We start from the raw sequence: 19,967 nt of genomic DNA on the forward strand, positions 1-19,967 counted from the left end.
TCAATGTTTCTCCCTTACATCAATATTTCTCAAATTAATAAACATATCCTCCAGTGAGGATTTTTTAAAATAAATGGAGATAGAAAACAAGACTGAATGAAGAATACATTAGAGAGAATCAACAGATAAGATGAAGCAGAGGATTGAGTCAGTGATTTGAAAGATAAGGTAACAGAGGACATGCAACAGAACAACAAAAAGAAAAAATCCAAAAATATGAGGATAGTTTAAGGGGCTTCTGGGACAACATCAAGTGTCCTAACATTCGCATCATAGGTGTAACTAAAGGAGAAGAAAGAGAGGAATTAAAAACTAATATGAAAAAAACTTCCCTAATCTGATGAAGGAAATAGACATACAAGTCCAGGAAGTGCAGAGAGTTCAAAAAAATGAACTCAAAGTTACCTACACTAAGACATATCATAATTAAAATGCCAAAGGTTAAAGCTGAAGAGAGAATCTTAAAAGTAGCAAGAGATAAGCATTTATCTAGAAAGGAGCTCCCATGAGACTATCAAATGATTTCTTAACAGAATCTTTGAAAGTGAGAAGGGCTTGGCACAAAATATGCAAAGTGATGAATAAACAAGGACCTACAACCATAATTACTCTACCCAGCAATGTTATCATTTAGAATTGAAGCATAAAGAGCTTCTCAGACAAGAGAAAGCTAAAGGAGTCTATGTTAAAAATAAAACCAGTATTACACATACACCATGACCAAATGGGATTTTTACTTGGGATGCAAGGCTGGTAAAATATCCACAAGTCAATAAAAGTAATACATCATATAAACAAATTGAGAGACAGAAATCACTTAATCATATCAGTGGATGCAGAAAAAGCATTCGACAAAATCCAACACCCTTTCTTGATAAAAAAAATCTCAGCAAAGTGGGTATGGAGGGATCATACCTCAACATAATAAAAGCCTTATATGACAAACCTACAGCTAATATCATACTCAATGGACAAAAACGAAAACCATTTCACCTAAGAACAGGAACAAGACAGGGATTCCCACTTTCACCACTCCTGTTCAACATAATACTGTAAGTGCTTAGCCATAGCAATCAGACAAGAAGAAGAAATAAAAGGCATCCAAATTGGAAAAGAAGTAAAACTGTCATTATTTGCAGATGACATCATATTGTACATAGAAAACCCTAAAGACTCCATCAAAAAAATAATTGATTTAATAAATGAATTTGGCAATGTAGCAGGATACAAAATTATCACCCAGAAATCTATGGCATTTTTATACACCAATAATGAACTCACAGAAGGAGAAACTAAAAAAACAATCCCATTTACCATTGCACCAAAAAAATTAAGATACCTCAGAATAAACTTAACTAAGGAGGTAAAAGACCTGTACCCGGAAAACTACAGGACGTTGAAAAAAGAGATAGAGGAAGACATAAACAAGTGGAAGAATATACCGTGTTCATGGATTGGTAGAATCAACATCATTAAAATGTCCATACTACCTAAAGCAATCTATAGCTTCAATGCAATCCCCATTAAAATGCCAACGGCATTCCAGCAGATGTTATTTCACACTTTTGCTGAAATGTTTGAAGACTGACAAAAATGACAAGCAAAACTGTTGGTTGATACCTAGTTTATTTTATTTATCTTATTTCCTCCACTTGTTTTCATGAGTAAATGTTCATCTGAACATCATCTCTGGTTCTGTATTTTGGTTGTGATTCGTTTAAATATCACAATGCCCATCCATTAGCATCCTCTCTTTATATATTGATAATGGAGGTATACTTTCTTCAGCCATTCTAGGAGTCATGAGAACTTGTCCTCTCCTCAGAATCTTTAGAGATGAACAGACGCTGCTTAATAAGCATATGAATTATGAGGAAGAAACCTGTTTTTGTGTTGTGGCTGTTGTAAAAAATGATGGCAATCCTATATAATAAAAGCTTAATTTCCTAAAAATACCAACGGCATATTTCACAAACCTAGGACAAACTCTTCAAAAATTTATATGGAATTAAAAAAAAGACCCTGAATAGCCACAGCAATCCTGAGAAAAAAAAGGAACAAAGTTGGAGGGTTCACATACCAGATATCAAGTTATATTACAAAGCCACTATTCTCAAAACTGCGTGGTACTGGCACAAGAACAGACATGTAGACCAATGGAGCAGAACAGAGAACCCAGAAATCAACCCCCAAACCATTATGCTCAATTAATATTTGACAAGCCCTAGCTGGTTTGGCTCAGTGGATAAGAGTGTCGGCCTGTGGACTGAAGGGTCCTGGGTTTGATTCCCGGTCAGGGCACATGCCCGGTTTGTGGGCTCAATCCCCAGTAGAGGATGTGCAGGAGGCAGCCGATCAATGATTCTCTCTCATCATTGATGTTTCTATCTCTCCCTCTCCCTTCCTCTCTGAAATCCATAAAAATATTTTTTAATTAAAAAAATACATATATTTGACAAAGAGGGAAGAGTATACAATGGAGTCAAGACAGTCTTTTCAATAAATGGTGTTGGGAAAATTGGACAGATACATGTAAAAAAAATGAAACTAGACCACCACTTGCACCATATACAAAAACAAACTCAAAATGGTAAAGGACTTAAACATAAGATGGGAAACCATAAAAATCTACCATAAAAATCTTAGAAGAATACATAGACAGCAAAATATCAGATTTAGATTATAGCAATATGTTTACTGACACGTCTCCTAGGACAATGGAAACAAAGGAGAAAATAAATGGGACTACATCAAAATAAATGCTTTTGCACAGCAAAAGAACCCATCAACAAAACAACAAGAAAGCTCACTGCATTGGAGGACATATTTGCCAATGTGACCTCTGATAAGGGTTTAATCTCCAAAATTTATAGGGCACTCATACAACTTAACAAAAGACAAACAATCCAATCAAAAAATGAGTAAAAGACCTATGTAGGTACTTTTCGAAAGTGAACATACAGAAGGCCAAGAGACATATAAAAATACGTTCAAAGTCACTAATTATCCAAGAGATGCAAATCAAAACAACAATGAGGTACCATTTCACACCTGTCTGAATGGCTATCATCAACAAATGACAAGTGCTGGTGAGGATGGGGAGCAAAGGGAACCCTTGTGCACTGCTGGTGGGAATGCAGACTGGTGCAGCCACTGTGGAGAACAGTATGGAGTTTCCTCAAAAAACTAAAAATGGAACTCCCATTTGACCCAGTAATCCCACTCCTAGGAATATATCCCAAAAATCAGAAACACCAATCAGAAAGGATATATGCACTCCTATTTTCATAGCAGCACAATTAACAGTAGCTAAGATTTGGAAACAGCCTAAGTGCCCATCAGCAGGTGAGTGGGTTAAAAAGCTGTGGTACATCTACACAATGGAATACTACGCTGCTATAAAAAACATAAGAACTCTTACCATTTGCAACAGCATGGATGGACCTGGAGAGCATTATGCTAAGTGAAATAAGCCAGTCAGAGAAAGATAAGTATCAAATCTCAGTCTTTTGTAGAATATAATGAACAATATAAACTGATGAACAAGAATAGTTCCAGAGACACAGAACCATCCAATAGACCATCAAACCTCAGAGGGATGGTGGGGGAGGGGGTGAAGAGGGGATAAGAGATCAACCAAAGAACTTGTATGCATATAAGCATAACCAATAGATGCAGACAATGGTAGGGGGGTGGTGAAGGCCAGGGCTGGGTGTCAGGGGCAGGCTGAGAGAGGACAATGGGGGGGAAAGGTGACATATGTAATACTTTCAACAATAAATAGTTAAAAAACAAAACAGTATTACAAGAAATGTTAAAGAGACTTCTTTAAAAAGAAGCAAAAAGATAAAAAATATGAATAACAAAATGGCAATAACTACATTTATCAACTAGAGGCCCAGTGTATGAAAATTCATTCACTGGAGGGCGGTGTCCCTCAGCCCGGCCTGCCCTTTCTCACATTCTGGGAGCCCTCAAGAGTGGGAGGCAACCCGGCGATCAGGGGAAGGTGACGTCCCATCACACCTCTGCTGCTGCCACTGCTGGCAGCACAAGCCTCGGCCGGCCCTGCTTACCTGAGCCTCGGGCCAGCCCTGGGCAGCTGGGCAGCCTCCATCCAAGGCTTGCCTGTGCTTCGGGCCAGCCCTGGGCGGCTGGGGGGCTGAGGGGACTGGTGGACTCTGGAGGCAGGCGCCCCAGTGGGACTGAGGGGACTGGGCGCCGCCATTTTGTGGCTGTGGACGCCTCCATCTTTGAAGGAAGGGCAGTCAATTAGCATATTCCCTCCTTATTGGCCATGGGTGCCTCCATCTTTGCGATGGCGTGAGGGTCAATTAGCATATTCCCTCTTTATTAGATAGGACTATAGGCCCAGTGCACGAATTCGTGCACCTTGAAAGGAACTGTGGGCCGCGAGGCTGTGGTCGGCACAGGTGCAAGTCTCAGCCAATCCTCTGCGCCCCCACCTAGCCCCTCCCGCCACAGCCCCCGATCCCCCGTCTGCCAGTAGCCTGGCTCCCGCTGCTGTTGCTCCCACGCGCTGATGGCGCTGGTCCCGCTCGCACCCACTGACAGTGCAGAACGATTGGGGCTGTCGACATCAGCAGGTGCAAGCAGTGGCTGCTGCCCTGATCGCCCCTCACGAGCAGGGGGAGGTAGAAAAGCCCTGAGGGGCAATTGGGGCCGGCAGCTGCCGCTCGCACCTGCTGATGGTGCTGAGCGATTGGGGCAGGGGCCAGCAGCGGGTGTGAGTGCGGGGCGGGACTGTGGCATGAGGGAGCAAAGAATTTTCAGTAACCACCAGAGACTTGCCCCAATGACAGCAACCGGCGCCCGCCTTGGTCTGGCGCCCCCATTCACCTCCACCATCCTACCACGGCTGACACCCACCATTTTCTGCACTCTGCCACCTGCTGCCAATCCCCACCATGTTCTGTGTGCACCCCCTGGTGGTCAGCGCACATTCTAGAGACCGGTTGTTCCACCATTTGGTCTATTTGCATATTACAGTTTTATATAGATAGATAATTACTCGTAAATGGATTAAATGCTCCAATTAAAAGACATAGTGTGGCTGAATGGATAAGAAAACAGGACCCTTACATATGCTGTCTAGAAGAGACTCACTTCAGATCAAAAGACACACAGACTGAAAGTAAAGGGATGGAAAAAGGTATTTCATGAAAATGGGAATGGAAAAATAAAAAGTTGGAGTAGAAATACTTACACCAGACAAAACAGCCTTGGATACAAAAGCTATAACAAGGGACAAAAGGATAAATACCTGCTTCTGGGTATTTATTGGGGAAACCCAAAACACTAAATAGAAAAGATCTGCATCCATATGTTCACTGCAGTGTTGTTTAAAATAGCCACGATATGAATGCATCCTAAGTGGCCATCCATAGGTGAATGGATAAAGAAGAAGTGGCACATATATACAATGGAACACGACTCAGCCATAAGAAAAGAATGAAACTTATCATCTGCAAAAAACATGGATGGACCTAGAGAGTATTGTGCCCAGTAAAATAAGCCAGACAGAGATAGATCAGTATGATTTCACTTATGTGTAGAAACTATAAACCTAAATAAATACCCAAACACAACAGAAACAAACTTATAGATACAGAGAACATTTTGATGGTTGCCAGATGGGAGGGAGTTAGAGAGTATGGGAGAAAAAAGTGAAGGAGTTGAGAAGTACAGATTTGTTGTTATAGAATAGTCATAGGTATGTAAAGTTTTGCATAGGGAATTTAGTCAGTAATATTGTAGGCCAGGACAGTGTGGTTGGTTGGAGCATTGTCCTATGTACCAAAGGGTCGCAGGTTTGATTTCTGTTCAGAGCACATACCCAGGTGGCGGATTTGATACCTGGTCGGGGTGAGTACAGAAGGTAACCAATCAATGTTTCTCTCTCTCTCTCTCTCCTCTCTCTCTCTCTCTCTCTCTCTCTCTCTCTCTCTCTCTCTCTCTCTCTCTCTCTCTCATCAATTCATTAAAACGAACAAGCATATCCCTGGGTGAGGATTAAAAATAATAAGAATATTGTGATAACTATGCATGGTGTCAGATGGGAACTAGACTTATTGGGGTGATCACTTTTAAGTTATATAAATGTTGTACAGCTGAAACTAATATAATATTGTATGATAGCTGTAACTGAAAATTATCTTTTTAAAAGACATGCAAGAGATACATTTCATCAGTATAGTTCAGTAAATACTCATTGGTTACCTATTCAGTATGATTGCACTTATTATAGTCATTAAAAATTCATTCCTAAGAGTATTTCCATCAGCATCCTTGTTTCTCCAGATTGGAGTCCTCTTTAGCAGTTCAATTTTTAATAAGCTTTAATTTATAATATAAAAATTGTTTTATAGACATTTAGGTACTTGTTGGTACAGAACTTATAGTCATCCATCATTATTTTAATAAAATTCCAGTAGGAATAATTTCATAGTCTGATTTGTTTAGCCATTCTAAAGTTATTTCTGTCAGAGACTAGGACTTTGATAAAGGGAAACTTTAAGTGAAAACTACTTTCATCTAATGCCATAAATTATAAATAAGTGATGTAGAGCTGCATTCTAACCATTTGCAACATGATATGGTTAGGATGACTGGAGGAATGATTATGAGGTATGTTTTATTTGGTAATTATTTATTGCTAATTGTTCATTCAGAATGTCTTAGTCTTGTTACTTGCTTTTGAAACTTTAATTCATAGTTTGTTTTTCCTTTTTCTTTTTAATGTGTTCATTCATCTTTGTTTTTAATCTGCAAAGCTCATTTTAATGTAATCGTTATTTTTTAAGATGTTTTTACAACAGTCAACCCCTGGTTTGAATTTTGGTTCTGTTCAACTTTCTTCTGGAAATTCATCTAACATCCAGCAACTCACACCTATAAATATGCAAAGCCAGGTTGTTCAAACTAACCAAATTCAAAGTGGAATGAATACTGGACACATTGGCACAACTCAGCACATGATACAACAGCAGACTTTACAAAGTTCATCAAGTCAGGTAATGTTATCTACTGCTACAGGCTATGGAGTGTTCAACAATTAAAATGTTTATTATGCTGCAACTAAAATAAAGCTCTATCTTGAACAATACTATATTTAGAATTTAATCATAATTAGAAAATATAATATTGAGAAGTCATTATTAAAATATTTTGTTCAAAAGTGTTGGTTGTTAAATACTTGCACTATTTTGACATTTAAAAATTTGTAGGTTAAAAAGGTTTGACTTGCAAAGGAAACTGACCAGGAAACATGTTACCATACATGAAAAATAAATTGTTGGGGCAGTAATGCTTTAATCAGTATTCCAGGAAATTTTGGTAATTGATGTATATCTGTAACTGTAAATCCCAGAGCTACAAATAAAGTATAGAAAAATGTCTAATGTTGATCATTCATTTGGAGTATTTAATATAAAGTCTTTATGTTTACTTTATATTATCCCTGTTAAGATCATGCTCCTTTTCTAAGATCATAGCTTACATTCCAGCAAGATATTGAAGACTAATCCATTCTCAGTTACTATAAGTGATTACTTTGTGGTCAGATTTCTCTCAGAGTAATATATCCTGCCACTTCTTTTTCTGTAATGTCAACTATTACTAGGATGATCTAGAACAGTGGTTCTCAACCTTTCTAATGCCGTGACCCACAGGTTGAGAACCGCTAGCAGGGTCGCCTAAGACCATCGGAAAACACAGATATTTACATTACGATTCATTAACAGTAGCAAAATTACAGTTATGAAGTAGCAACGAAAATAATTTTATGGTTGGGGGTCACCACAACATGAGGAACTGTATTAAAGGGTTGCAGCATTAGAAAGGTTGAGAACCACTGATCTAGAAGCATACTTCCTGATGTAAACTTTTTCAGTTAATCTGTCATTATAATCTCTTCTTTTCCAGCAGAGTCAACAAAATGTCTTAAGCGGGCATAGCCAACAAACATCTCTTCCGAGTCAGACCCAGAGCACTCTTACAGCCCCCCTGTATAACACTATGGTGATTTCTCAGCCGGCAGCCGGAAGCATGGTCCAGATCCCGTCTAGTATGCCACAAAACAGTACCCAGAGTGCTGCAGTTACTACATTCACTCAGGACAGACAGATAAGGTAGTTATCAGAGTTCATTAGTCATCCCAAAGTTGTAACTTAATTGATTAAAAATAACTTTCTTTTTTTTTTTTTTAAATATATTTTATTGATTTTTTACAGAGAGGAAGAGAGAGGGATAGAAAGTTAGAAACATCGATGAGAGAGAAACATCGATCAGTTGCCTCTTGCACACCCCCTACCCTTGACCGGAATCGAACCTGGGAACCCTTCAGTCTGCAGGCCGACGCTCTATCCACTGAGCCAAACCGGTTCAGGCTCCTTTTTTTTTTTTTTATTGATTCCAGAGAGAGGAAGGGGGAAGGAGGAGAGAGAAGGGAAAAAAAAAGAGAGAGAGAAACATCGATCGGCTGCCTTCTGCACATGCCCCCAATGGGCATTGAACCACAACATAAGTATGTTCCCTGACTGGAAATTGAACCCACCACCTTTTGGTGTACAGGATGGCGCTCCAACCAAACAAACCACACTGGCCAGGGCCAGCCAATATTCTTGAATTTGAAATAAGACATAATGTATTCATTGTTTAAGGACTTTGTAATAAAAAGGTAGCAACAGATTTTGTTTCCTGTCCAGAAATGTGCTACCAAATATTGTAGAAGCCAAATTCTGCAGCACACTTTTATATGACTTTTATGACAGGCTTTGTGTCACTGAAACTTCTATTATTTTAATACAGATACTGGTGAGTTTTCATATAGTAATAAGGGTTAGGGTGTATACTACCATAATTTGTTTTGAAATAAAAGTAGCTTGCCTTTCTTGAGTTTGTTTAGTACTATACTAAGCGCTCAAAACATTATTTCATTTAATTCTTACTTTTTAAAAATGTGTTTAGGATATTTTAATTTGTAGGTAAGAAAAAAAGTGAGTTTATAATACTTTGGTCAAGAGCCTGTAGCTAGTTAAAGGGGAGGTGAAGAAGGTGTTCTGAATTCAAGCCTCAATGTTTGATTTCAAACCTCAAGTGTTTAAACATATACTACATAAAACTTTTGTGGGCAATTCAAGAAAGTAATCTACGATATCTTTTAGTGACAATAGCTGACTTAGAAACAAAGTTTTTGAAGAAATGCCATTTTCTTATATTTGTAAGCTTTTAATATTAGAATCTCTGTAGTCTTAAAACTTTTTTAAAAATATGTTTTTATTGATTTCAGAGAGAGGAAGGGAGAGGGAGAGAGAGATAGAAACATCAATGATGAGAGAGAATCATTGATCGGCTGTCTCCTGGATGCCCCCAATGGGGGTCGAGCCTGAAACCCTGGCATGTGCCCTGCCAGGGAATCAACTGTGACCTCCTGGTTCATAGGTCAAAGCTCAACCACTAAGCAACACCGGCCAGGCTATATACACATTTTGTTTTACTGGTATCTCAAAACGGATCTGTAAAAACATGAAACAAAATTGAAACATACAGCTTTAAAAAACTAAGTTGGCAATATCATTGGGTATTATCTTAGATAAGTATTCAGCCACTGCCTTTTGTAATGCATGTTTTTTGTATTTCTAATTCCCCTTTTCTTCCTCTTACAGATTTTCTCAAGGTCAGCAACTTGTGACCAAATTAGTAACCGCTCCCGTAGCTTGTGGGGCAGTCATGGTACCTAGCACTATGCTTATGGGTCAGGTGGTGACTGCCTACCCTACTTTTGCTGCACAACAGCAGCAGTCACAGACATTGTCAGTCACGCAGCAGCAGCAGCAGCAGCAGCAGAGTTCCCAGGAGCAGCAGCTCACATCAACTCAGCAACCGTCTCAGGCTCAGCTGACCCAACCACCACAGCAGTTTTTACAGGTAATTCTCCCAAACCTACTTACTTTTATATAATGAAACTAGAGGCCCAGTGCATGATTGAATCATGCACGTGTAGGGTCCCCTACACGCTTTCACTTTTCGCGGTGGAGCTGGGTGCCTGTCCACTGGTGCACCAGGCCTTTCAGAAGCCTCCGGCTCGGCAGAGGCTTCTGAAAGGCCTGGTGCCGGAGCAGACAGGCACCCAGCTCCCCCACTTTTGATGGTCCGCGGCCGCTGAGGGGGGCTGCCGCGGACACCTGGCTACCCTGCCGTTGAGAGGCGCAGCTGGGTGTCCACGGCAGGCCCCCTCAGCGGCCGCAGATCTGGCCGTTGAGAGGCACAGGGGGCGGGAGTCCCGCCCCCTGTGTCTCTCAACAGCAGGGTAGCCCCCCTCAGTGGCAGCGGATCCGTGCCTCTCAGTGGCCGGATAGGCCACCCCGAGTCCCGCCCCCCAGCCTCCCGCCGCCCAATCGTGGGCGTAGCGGAGTGATGGTAATTTACATGTTACTCTATTATTAGATAGGATGAGGTGTTAAGTGAACACTTTTGTAAGTGATCTGAAAAAATGCATAGGAGCTAACTGTACAAGTTAAATTTCTGTAAGACAGAGTTTGTCTGGTTGGCTATATGTTTTTCCCTGTTCAGTCCTTCAAAGATTTAGCCCTGTCCATGGGGCTAAATATTTAAATATTTATTTAAACTGCTGGATAGAATAAGGGGCTACTACCTGCCCATATCAAGACACTTTATATAGCGCCCTCTCTGGCTAGAGTTTCTGGAATTCAAGGAAAGGCACCTTTCTTTCATCTCTTATCTTTAGCAGCCCATCAAACTACTCTTTACCAGGCTGGGGTATCAAGTCGGATTTTTAAAAAAATTAGGCATTATCTTAAATTATTTTTTAAGATTAAGTTTTATAATGATTTTTAGGTTATACATTAGTATTAGAAGGGAAATATTATGGAAGCAGTATATGTCATAGTTAAGAACTTGGGCTCTTAAGTCCTGCTGCCTTGGGATTCAGTCACTTCTGCACTAACTGCGTGACCTTTGGCAGGTTACTTAACTTGCTAAACTTCATTTTCCTCATCTGTAATATGGAGGTGCTATGGATGATGCATGTAAATCACTGAACATAGCATAAGGCATATAAATTAGCTATTGTGTATGACTACCAGTGATAAACACACTGACCAAAATGCAGACACACATCTCATAGGGGTGTATTAGATAGGATCTACTTCTCTAAAGGATGCAGTATCCTCAGCAAGGAAATCAGGAAAAGTTTCTAGCACTCTCACTGGGGGGTGCACAGCAGATGATAACATCTGGAAGTCCAGCCTTTTCTCTTCTGGCTGAGGGGATCCATTTTGAATATAGGCTAGTCTAGGATTGTGCTAGAGACCAATCCATGTAGGCCAGGCACAAATCAATTTTAGAGTTATACAATATATGGTATAATTAGAAGATTTAATATTATATTGTATACTCAGGCATAAATACACTTTTAATTTATCACCCTAGGAGTTCAAATAAAATTCCTAACCTTGTGATGTGGAAAACTAAACAGATAATTACCTAAGTCTCTCTCAAGTCATACATAGTTCCTTAAACCTATACTGCAGCTATTAATGACTGCTCACTTACTGTTGTAAATGCATTATTAATTAGAATCTATAGCAAGTTATAAAGTATTATTATGGGGATAGATAACCAAGGAGAATTAAGTAAAAGCTTAAAAAAGGAGAGGTCTTGCCTTAAGACCTCAGTCTTCTAAGTCTATCAGAATGGGGGCCCTTAAAAGAATGAACATTCTCTTATTCCCCACTTCTGAAAAAAGCATTTCAAAGTAAGATCAGCAATACCCTTCAGAGATACACTCATATGTAGATAGTAAATACTATACAATTTGGCTTTTCTCACATATAATACCTAGTTCTAAAATGTACCTCTGTTGTAACCCTGTAGGGCTCATGAATGTACTGGGTTCTTTATCTTACAAAAGCTTTTGTTAATGTGCTCTGGCCAGGTAGCTCAATTGGTTAGAGCGTTGTCCCAATACCCCAAAGTTGTACGTTCAATTCCCAGTCAGAGCACATATAAGAATCAACCAATGAATGCATAAATAAGTAAAACAACAAATTGATATTTCTTTTCTCTCTTTAAAAAAAAAAAAGTGTTTCTTAATGACAAAGACAGAAAGCAAATTGTCCAGATCCTTGGCAAAGCTGAATGGTTCTTAAGGTTCAGGATCTATCCGTATGCTTGCAAGTGTCCTTCATTTGTAGTGGTGGTGACTGCCTTTTCATTGTCCCAATGAAAAGTGGAAAACTTAAGGAAATCTTAATGTACACAAAATAGTGGGGGTAAAGCAATGTTGCATAATCCATTTGTTGTTAGACTTCTAGGTTGCTTCACGGGAACCCTTCAACTCAGCTTATCCTCTCTGCTGCATTTCCACTACAACAGAGCACTTTCCCTCAATCACATCACCAGCAACACCAGTCTCAGCAGCAACAGCAACTGAGTCGGCACAGGACTGACACTTTGACGGATCCTTCCAAGGTTCAACCGCAGTAGCACACGTCTCCTCTCTGACTCAGGGGAGGAAGGGTTGGCCCAAAAGAGTTGCTCAGATGATCTGAGGATTAGGAGGAAAAGTTCTAGTAGATTCATGAGATATGCAGTATTGAGTATTCTAATTCCTCGAATTAGTTAGCAGGGAAAATGCTGCCTAGTGCTGCAGATGTACATTAAATACCCGCCAGCAGGAAATGACCATAGGGCCATAGCCAATTCTGACAGTGTTTTAATTGCCCAGATATTTTTTGATGAAAAAAAGAGTATATTGCCAAATGTAGAAGCTCAGCTAAAGAAATATGACCTCCAGTGAATCAGAAAGGCACTAACAATGTTAGTAACTTTTAGTGGTTCTGTGCCTGTTTTCAAGTGTTACAGAGGACACACCACTGCCACATCAGGGGTTTGCTTACAATGATGCCATGAAGACAGTGCAGTCGACCCAGTAGTCCCTCTTCCCAAGCCCCTCTCCCTTCTCAGATAATGATGGAATCGCAATTTCAGAATGTTGTGTGGATTCAAATTCTATGTACAGATGCTGTAAAAATATTATGTATATGTCTGGATAAAAGGAAAGAGAGCAAAACATTTTGTATGCTGCATGAAAGCATTATCTCCTCCTTAAAGGTATGAATACATTTCCTTAGATTCTGATGCCATGTGCAAACTAATACATCCTTTGTTTTCCCTTTTGTTTACAACACGATAGTGTTCTATTCACTTTTCCGGGGCACAAGTCTTTTGTTCATACTTGGCTGTGATGTCACAGTTTGTTCAGTGAGGTATGATGTGCTGCTGGGAATGGATTTTTTTCAGGTTAAATGATTGAAATAACAGGATTTTCAAGTTACTCAGAAGTATCCTTCATTTCATTATTTTTCAATAATGTTTGAAAATAGGATTTGCACTGCTTTATTTTAGAAGGGAGTTTTGATCACATATTTTGATATGGTTCATAGTTGGAAATAGTTGAGTAAATGGTTTGTAACAAGCCTGAAAGAAATTTCATGAATGTTTCAGTAATAGGAGTAAAATTTGCACGCAAAACATTTTAGGCACTTTTTAACATTCTCACTGGTGGGAATTTTAACTTTTAGGATTTGTTGGAATCTTTTTATTATCCTTCACAATTTCAATGTTTCTTTTAGTCAGAAATGATTCAGGGTTATTTGAGGGGGAAGAAACCCATAGTGCCTTGATTTTGATTCAGGTGATAACTCACCATCTTGAACTCATTGTCTGGTTTCAGTAGCAGTTTTGAAACCTTAGTACATTTTTAATAGCATGTGAGTGTCCGTGCCATTATTCTCCTAAGTTCCTATGAAGACTGCTTTGAATCTCTTGGCTGGAAATACAAATAATTTAGAAATAAAAGATGACATACTAACACTATCAGTCATCAGTATAATTGCAATTGTTTTTCCTAAATCAGCATCTTCCTTTAAAGCTGAAATAAGTAGTCATTGAAGAATTACCAGTAAATATTTGCTCAGTATGATTCTTACAAAGAAAAAGGTGTAGGAATTTGCTTTGCCTTCACTACATTAGAATATTGGAACTCACATGCTTTCTAAACATGAACTAAGATTTCATTTGGCAATATCATATTCCAAAGGTAATAAATTCCAACAAAAATTATATTCATAAAAACATTTTATATATTCTATGGTACTAATAATTAAATTTACAACTGTAGAGCAAAGGAAAATATCTTACTAGAATATCAAAAATTATTACTGTGGAAAGGAAAGACAGCAAGCTGTAATAAATAAAAATTGACCTGAAAAGAAAATGTATAACAGAATTGAGGTTGTTCAACAGAAAAGGTTTTGAGCAATGAAAATAACCTAATACAGAATTGCTAGATAAAGGAGTCAGAGGAACTCTAAGACAGTTCTTCAGACTTTTCTGTCCTCAGCTTTGCTATTATCCTTAAGGGATATATTGTTTTTCTGTAGAAAACTATACCTGGCCACACTTAAATTAGAAAATGTTGAAAACAAAAACAACCAAAGAAAGTTGGTACCTACCCTTCTATAAAAGAAGTGTCATTAGATACCAATCAATAATTAACATATCAAGGAGCTCCTCTCCTAGCTAAATGATCATCCAGAAGAGATTTCTGACTCATGAATGTCAAGGATAGTTGTCAGAATATGTGTGTACTTGAGCCTATATACAACACCAAAATTGATGTTGTAAATATGGCAACAGTATTAATTATCTCCCCTTTCAAATTGCCTATGTTAACCTTATCATGCCATTCCATATAGTGAGTTGTGCCTCTTTCATTCATTGGTGATATCTAGTGATAATGGATTTAGCTAATAAAATATATGAAAAACTATTATATTAAGTTATATCCTCCAAATATCACACTTAAAAGAAAGATGGTGGACCATGAGTACTGTGTACTTAGATGAACAAAAGCAAAGCCTAGGCACTATTTTGCATTTATAATTACTGTTGTTTCTGACAGTTCACTTTTTTCTGCTTAGAATTGATTACTAAATTTAAAGAAGCAACTAGCTGCTTTCCTCTGCTGTCAGCAGACATTGTTGTTAGAAGAGCTAGTAAGCACCAGCTGCCTCTTAGCTCCTTTAACTGTTCCTCCTGCTTCTCTTGGACTTGGATTTCAGACCTGTCCCTGCCCCCTCCCCCATGAATGGAGACTTGACATTCTGATGAAGATTCAGCAGTTGCCTGTTCTTCCTTCATTTCTGTAGCCAGAGTTGTTGATTAAAATACTAAATCTAAGTCATAAAAAAAACCCAGAAAATAGGAACACCTTCTAACTACTTAAAAATCATCTTTCCCCTGCTTTACTCTCAGTCATTTTTTCTTTTAAAAAACACATTTTGTTCTGGGTGGCACTTTTTAGATAAGAAACTATTGAAGATCAGGCAAATTGTTAGCTGTTGTGCAGTTATCTTGTTTTGGCTTGCTGAGGCACTGCGTGAGTCAGTATAGTTTTAACAAGTGAAGACTACAAGGACTAATAAAATTGCTGCTGGAGTATGGCAACCCCGAGTGTCTACACTCAAAAGTACTCTATTTTTTTAGTGGAAAATATGTGCAGAAAAGCAGATATAGCGGATGGGGGGTAGCATTCAGTAAGTCCTACAGTTCAGTCTCCAAACTTCGACTTACGGGGGTAATTTGAGTCCTGTGCTCTGCTTTGTCACTTAAATCTGGCTTAGGAATGTACTAGTAATAGGACAATGCCAGTGTTTTTGAACGGTTATAGAATACTGTGTGGAAGAGTGAAGTGGTAATTTGGATTCTTCCGAAGTGCTGTAGTTGCTGGTCATTGCCTTACAGCAGTCTGCTTGCCGTTAGTTAAGCGCACTGAAGCAGTGCAGCTCTGTAAAGAAGGGGAGGTGAATCCTTGTACAAGAAGCCTTAGATAGGGGTCCTACAGATAGGTGAAAGTACTTTTTAACTGGATATTACTCAACGTATTTTAAAATGTTTCCACTACATTGCGGTAAACTTTTTAAAAAGTGGAATGCAAATAGCATTTTACTCTGGTAGTATTCATTTTTTCTTTATTTTTTTTGGTGATTGAAAGTTTGTTGATGAACATTTGTGTTAAACTCATTCAAATCTATAACCTTTCCAATATCTGTGTCCCTGTTCATAGCCCCTTGGGAGTCAATGTTGGAAGGTGTAAACACTGGATATTACTATTGCTGAGTGAGTCTAGCCAGAAGTAAACCGATTGGAAAAGAAACAGCACAACGGCTCCTGCCATTTTAATAGTGATTCGAGAAAGAGAACCTGTTAAGTTTGTTTGGGTTGGGTGAGCATTCTTCTGAAAGGAGCTTCTGAAGTAATTGCAAAGGAAAAGAGTCGACTATTTTTATAGCATATTTAATATATTTGTATATATAACTATGAATATAGTAGGAACCACCCTCCACATGCCTCCCACCTTTTCTAATTTCCTCCCCCTTTGCCATAGCACTAGTATAGCCTCGTCCGCATGGGTAATGTGCCTACTGTCAGCCTACCAAAAGATAGTGCTGCTGCTTTCTGAGACAGGTGAGAAGACCCAACTCTCATGCCTGGGGATCCTTTATGTAGGAATAGCACACACTTAAATCAACATACCACAGTCTAAAAGCATCATTTTTAAATATAACAAGCACTTTATTGCAATTATTCATTTTGATAAAGTTTATCTTAGGCATTACCATTTCTAAAGGATCCCCAAATCATCACTTAGGTGAAATTTTAAAATGACCCATTTCTGAGAAATGTTTAGATCCAGTGAACCGTAGTAGGTTTATGGGAGTGATTTCAAGGTAGCCAAATGTACTTGACTTTTGTTTTGAATGTGGTGGAGTTGAGATTGTTGATGCTAGTTCCATTTAGACACTATTGTAAACCTATCTTGCCTATTGTGTGGACACCAAAAGAGCCTGTTTATTTTCAGAAGTCTAGGAAAATTGCATCAGTGTGAATAAATGTATAGAACTAACCTAAAAGTGATTGTTAGTAATATTTTAGACTACAGTCATTTCAAGAATTATTCTGGGTGTTTTCAATGTGCTCTGAAATGTTGGCATGTCATTTCAGCGTTCCCATTTGAATTGCTCTTGTAATATTTTTGCACAAAAAGGACTACTTTGGTTGAAGAAAAGAAAAATGTGTAATTTGGTCTTATTTTAATGACTTCTGTGGAAACACTGGGGATGAATTTTGTTGGTTTAGTTATAATTCAGGATATTTAACAGTATTGAACAGCTCACAAGAAATTAAACAAAAGTGGATATTTAAAGATTAAAACACTTTCTTCCCATGTGATTGTTTTGCATATTTCCCCCACATGTCATAATTTAACACTACATTCCTTGTTTTTCTTAAATAAAATACTTTGCAGGTTGTTTTGAGTATTTAACATATTTTGTAAGCTGCCTCGGTTTTCCTAAGGAAACGACCTTTAAGAAATAGAATATAGTTTATGAAGAGATTAAGTGAAATTCCATCACCACCACCAGCAAACACTGAGGTGCTGTGTTAAGTGACAATCAAAATAGTGAGTATTTACGGAAGAATTTAGAGTGATTTTAAAGAAGAAATTGCTTTGTAAGCAGTTCTCTGGATTTCTTGAATAAAAATGGCTAAACGTATTTATTTATATTTTTAAATATCTGTGTGTTCTGTTTTCTATCAGTGATTTCAGTGTCATGTATTTAATTTGTGGTTTGTTTTGTTTTGCCTTGTACTCTTTATACTAGAGAACTGGCTCTTCTAATGTGGGCACAGTCTCTAGCCCTCAGAGGACTCTACATGGGCATCCAAATCTGTTCTACTGCAGGACAGCAGTGGGAGGGCCCCCATCCAGGTGCCTCCGCACTGCCCTCCTGTGCTCAACTTAAGAGAAAAGGAAAGGTAACTCCTTTCAAATTTGCTTCATAGAGCTCCAACCTTTTTCTAGTTTTACGTCCTGCCTTTTCCATTTGGGGGACACTTTTTATATGATTACAGCCAAAGGCCAGTATGACAGAACCAATGGCACACATTGCCTGTTTTGCCCACTTGGGAAATGTTAGTAAAATCGTTAGCATCATCGAATGGCCCCTACTATCATATCTATATGAAAGTCCATTTAAAGTCTAATACGGGTGGGAAAATGTATCCACACTGCAAACTCTTCTACGAAAAAATGTTTGCTGTCTATAGTGTAATGTTGCTTGGTCCTTTGAAAACAATAACAAAACCTCCATGCACAGCACTGCTCAGTAAAGCAGTGTTTGAACATTTGAGGCCTAGACATTTGAGGATACTTCTGGCTGGAATGTATTGGAACAGAATTCCCTAGGTTCCCACAGGTCAGGTACAGGAGATATTATTGTCTAACTTTTGGGATCCCTTAGATGAATGGTCATTAAAGCAAGCTGGACTTAATGATGTAAAATATGTTCCTTAACTCCGAGAGTTCAATTGAAGATGTGATGTTTTCAAATGTATGCGTTTAAATTTCTGAGGAAACAAACTGTGACATCGCTTTAAAAACAGACATTCAGATGTTTCATAATAGATGTTTTTGAGTTGGCCTGTACTGGTACAAATTCACTGCTGGCAATGGTTGTGCCAGAACTGGTGTTAAAATATGTAGGAAAAGCTATATTATCTTCAAGTTGATGTATTATATAGCTAGACAATCATCATCAAGCAAAAAAAAGAAATTGGCCAGGAAATGTCCTTTCACTTTTTCAATAGCTATGAACAGCTGCAACTTAGACCTTTCTAAAATAATTTTGAAAACTATCTTACTGTGGTGTAAGTTGGGAAAGGATCTCTGTATGGCACTTGCATATTTACTGTGTAAAGATTGAAGCCCAAAGATGAGTTAAATTCAGTGCTGTATTGAAACCAGTTAGTGCAAAAAAGTTTTATCTTTGTAAATTTTTAATTGTTAACACCAGTTGGTAGCTGTAAAAACATACACCGAATTCTTTCTAATGTTCTGTGTGCTACATTGCTGTCCTTACTGCTTGGTTCTTGGTTTTAAATACAATTTAGATTGTAGCCTAACATTCTTACTTCTGAAAGGGTGGAGCTATAAATGGCTGATATTGACATAGAATACCTCTTTTTCCTACAGCAAACATTGAACTGAAATCCAAATTGATTTATAAAAAACAAGACTGACATTTTCCAGGTATTGTCTTTAGCTCAAATCCTAAATTTCACAGAAGCAAGAAGGGATAATGAATGGTTTCAACGGTGCTGAACCTATCTGTGGAAATATTATATAAAATGTGGATCATTCCGTCACCCATTTAATATTGCCATTTTAATTTGGTGTTACAATTGTTTACACTCGTTTTTCAAAGCTACCCTTTCAGAGGTAAAAATGTGTTACTAGTCTACCTTCACTCAGGCCTCTCGCTACATGATCATTTTTCCAGGTTATGATGTGCAGTTTTTAAAACTACATGTACTATTATAATGCTCTTTCTCATATTCTTGTAATGTATTCAGAACCGAAAATTACAGCAAAAGAGCCAAGCAGTAGCATTGTTGTTGTTGTGGTTTTTTTTTTTTTGTAAATGTAAAAAAATTAGGTCCAGACTTTGTTTCCTTATTCAATCTTAAAAATAAAAAAATACCTCAGTACTGTTTTCAGTATCACCTGCATTTCTCAAAAAATAACACCTGCTTTATGTGGCACTTAACTTGTAAAAATTACATTATTTTGGATTTTAAAGAGAAGAGTATTAAATATTTTAAAATCACTACCAATGAAATTTTTCTTTTATTCAGCAACGGAGTCTACCTACATTGATTTCTACTTTGCAGCTTAGATCTGAGCTACCAAATTCAGTAATGTCCTGTTACAAGATTGTGGTGCCTCAGAAAGCTATGCTGTTATTCACATGTTAAGCTAATCCTAAAACCAGGCTGCCTGCATTGCCAAATTTGGGCTA

General features: G+C 38.2%; 1 protein-coding gene across 4 annotated transcripts in view; it reads left to right on the top strand.

The window, feature by feature from the left end:
* Nucleotides 1-19,775, top strand: part of CLOCK (clock circadian regulator) — a 138,276-nt gene extending 118,501 nt beyond the window's left edge. For 3 of the 4 annotated variants that reach the window (XM_079778356.1, XM_079778354.1, XM_079778355.1), the window contains exons 21-24: nucleotides 6,825-7,034; nucleotides 7,945-8,150; nucleotides 9,687-9,948; nucleotides 12,349-19,775. In XM_079778356.1, the coding sequence (XP_079634482.1) occupies nucleotides 6,825-7,034; nucleotides 7,945-8,150; nucleotides 9,687-9,948; nucleotides 12,349-12,528 (858 nt within the window). In that variant the 3' untranslated portion in view covers nucleotides 12,529-19,775. The remainder of the gene's footprint in view (nucleotides 1-6,824; nucleotides 7,035-7,944; nucleotides 8,151-9,686; nucleotides 9,949-12,348) is intronic. The other variant, XM_079778357.1, reaches the window with a different exon arrangement.
* Nucleotides 19,776-19,967: the final 192 nt, after the last annotated feature.

This window comes from Cnephaeus nilssonii (genome assembly GCF_951640355.1).
Source record: "Cnephaeus nilssonii genome assembly, chromosome: 1".
Lineage (NCBI taxonomy): Eukaryota > Metazoa > Chordata > Mammalia > Chiroptera > Vespertilionidae > Cnephaeus > Cnephaeus nilssonii.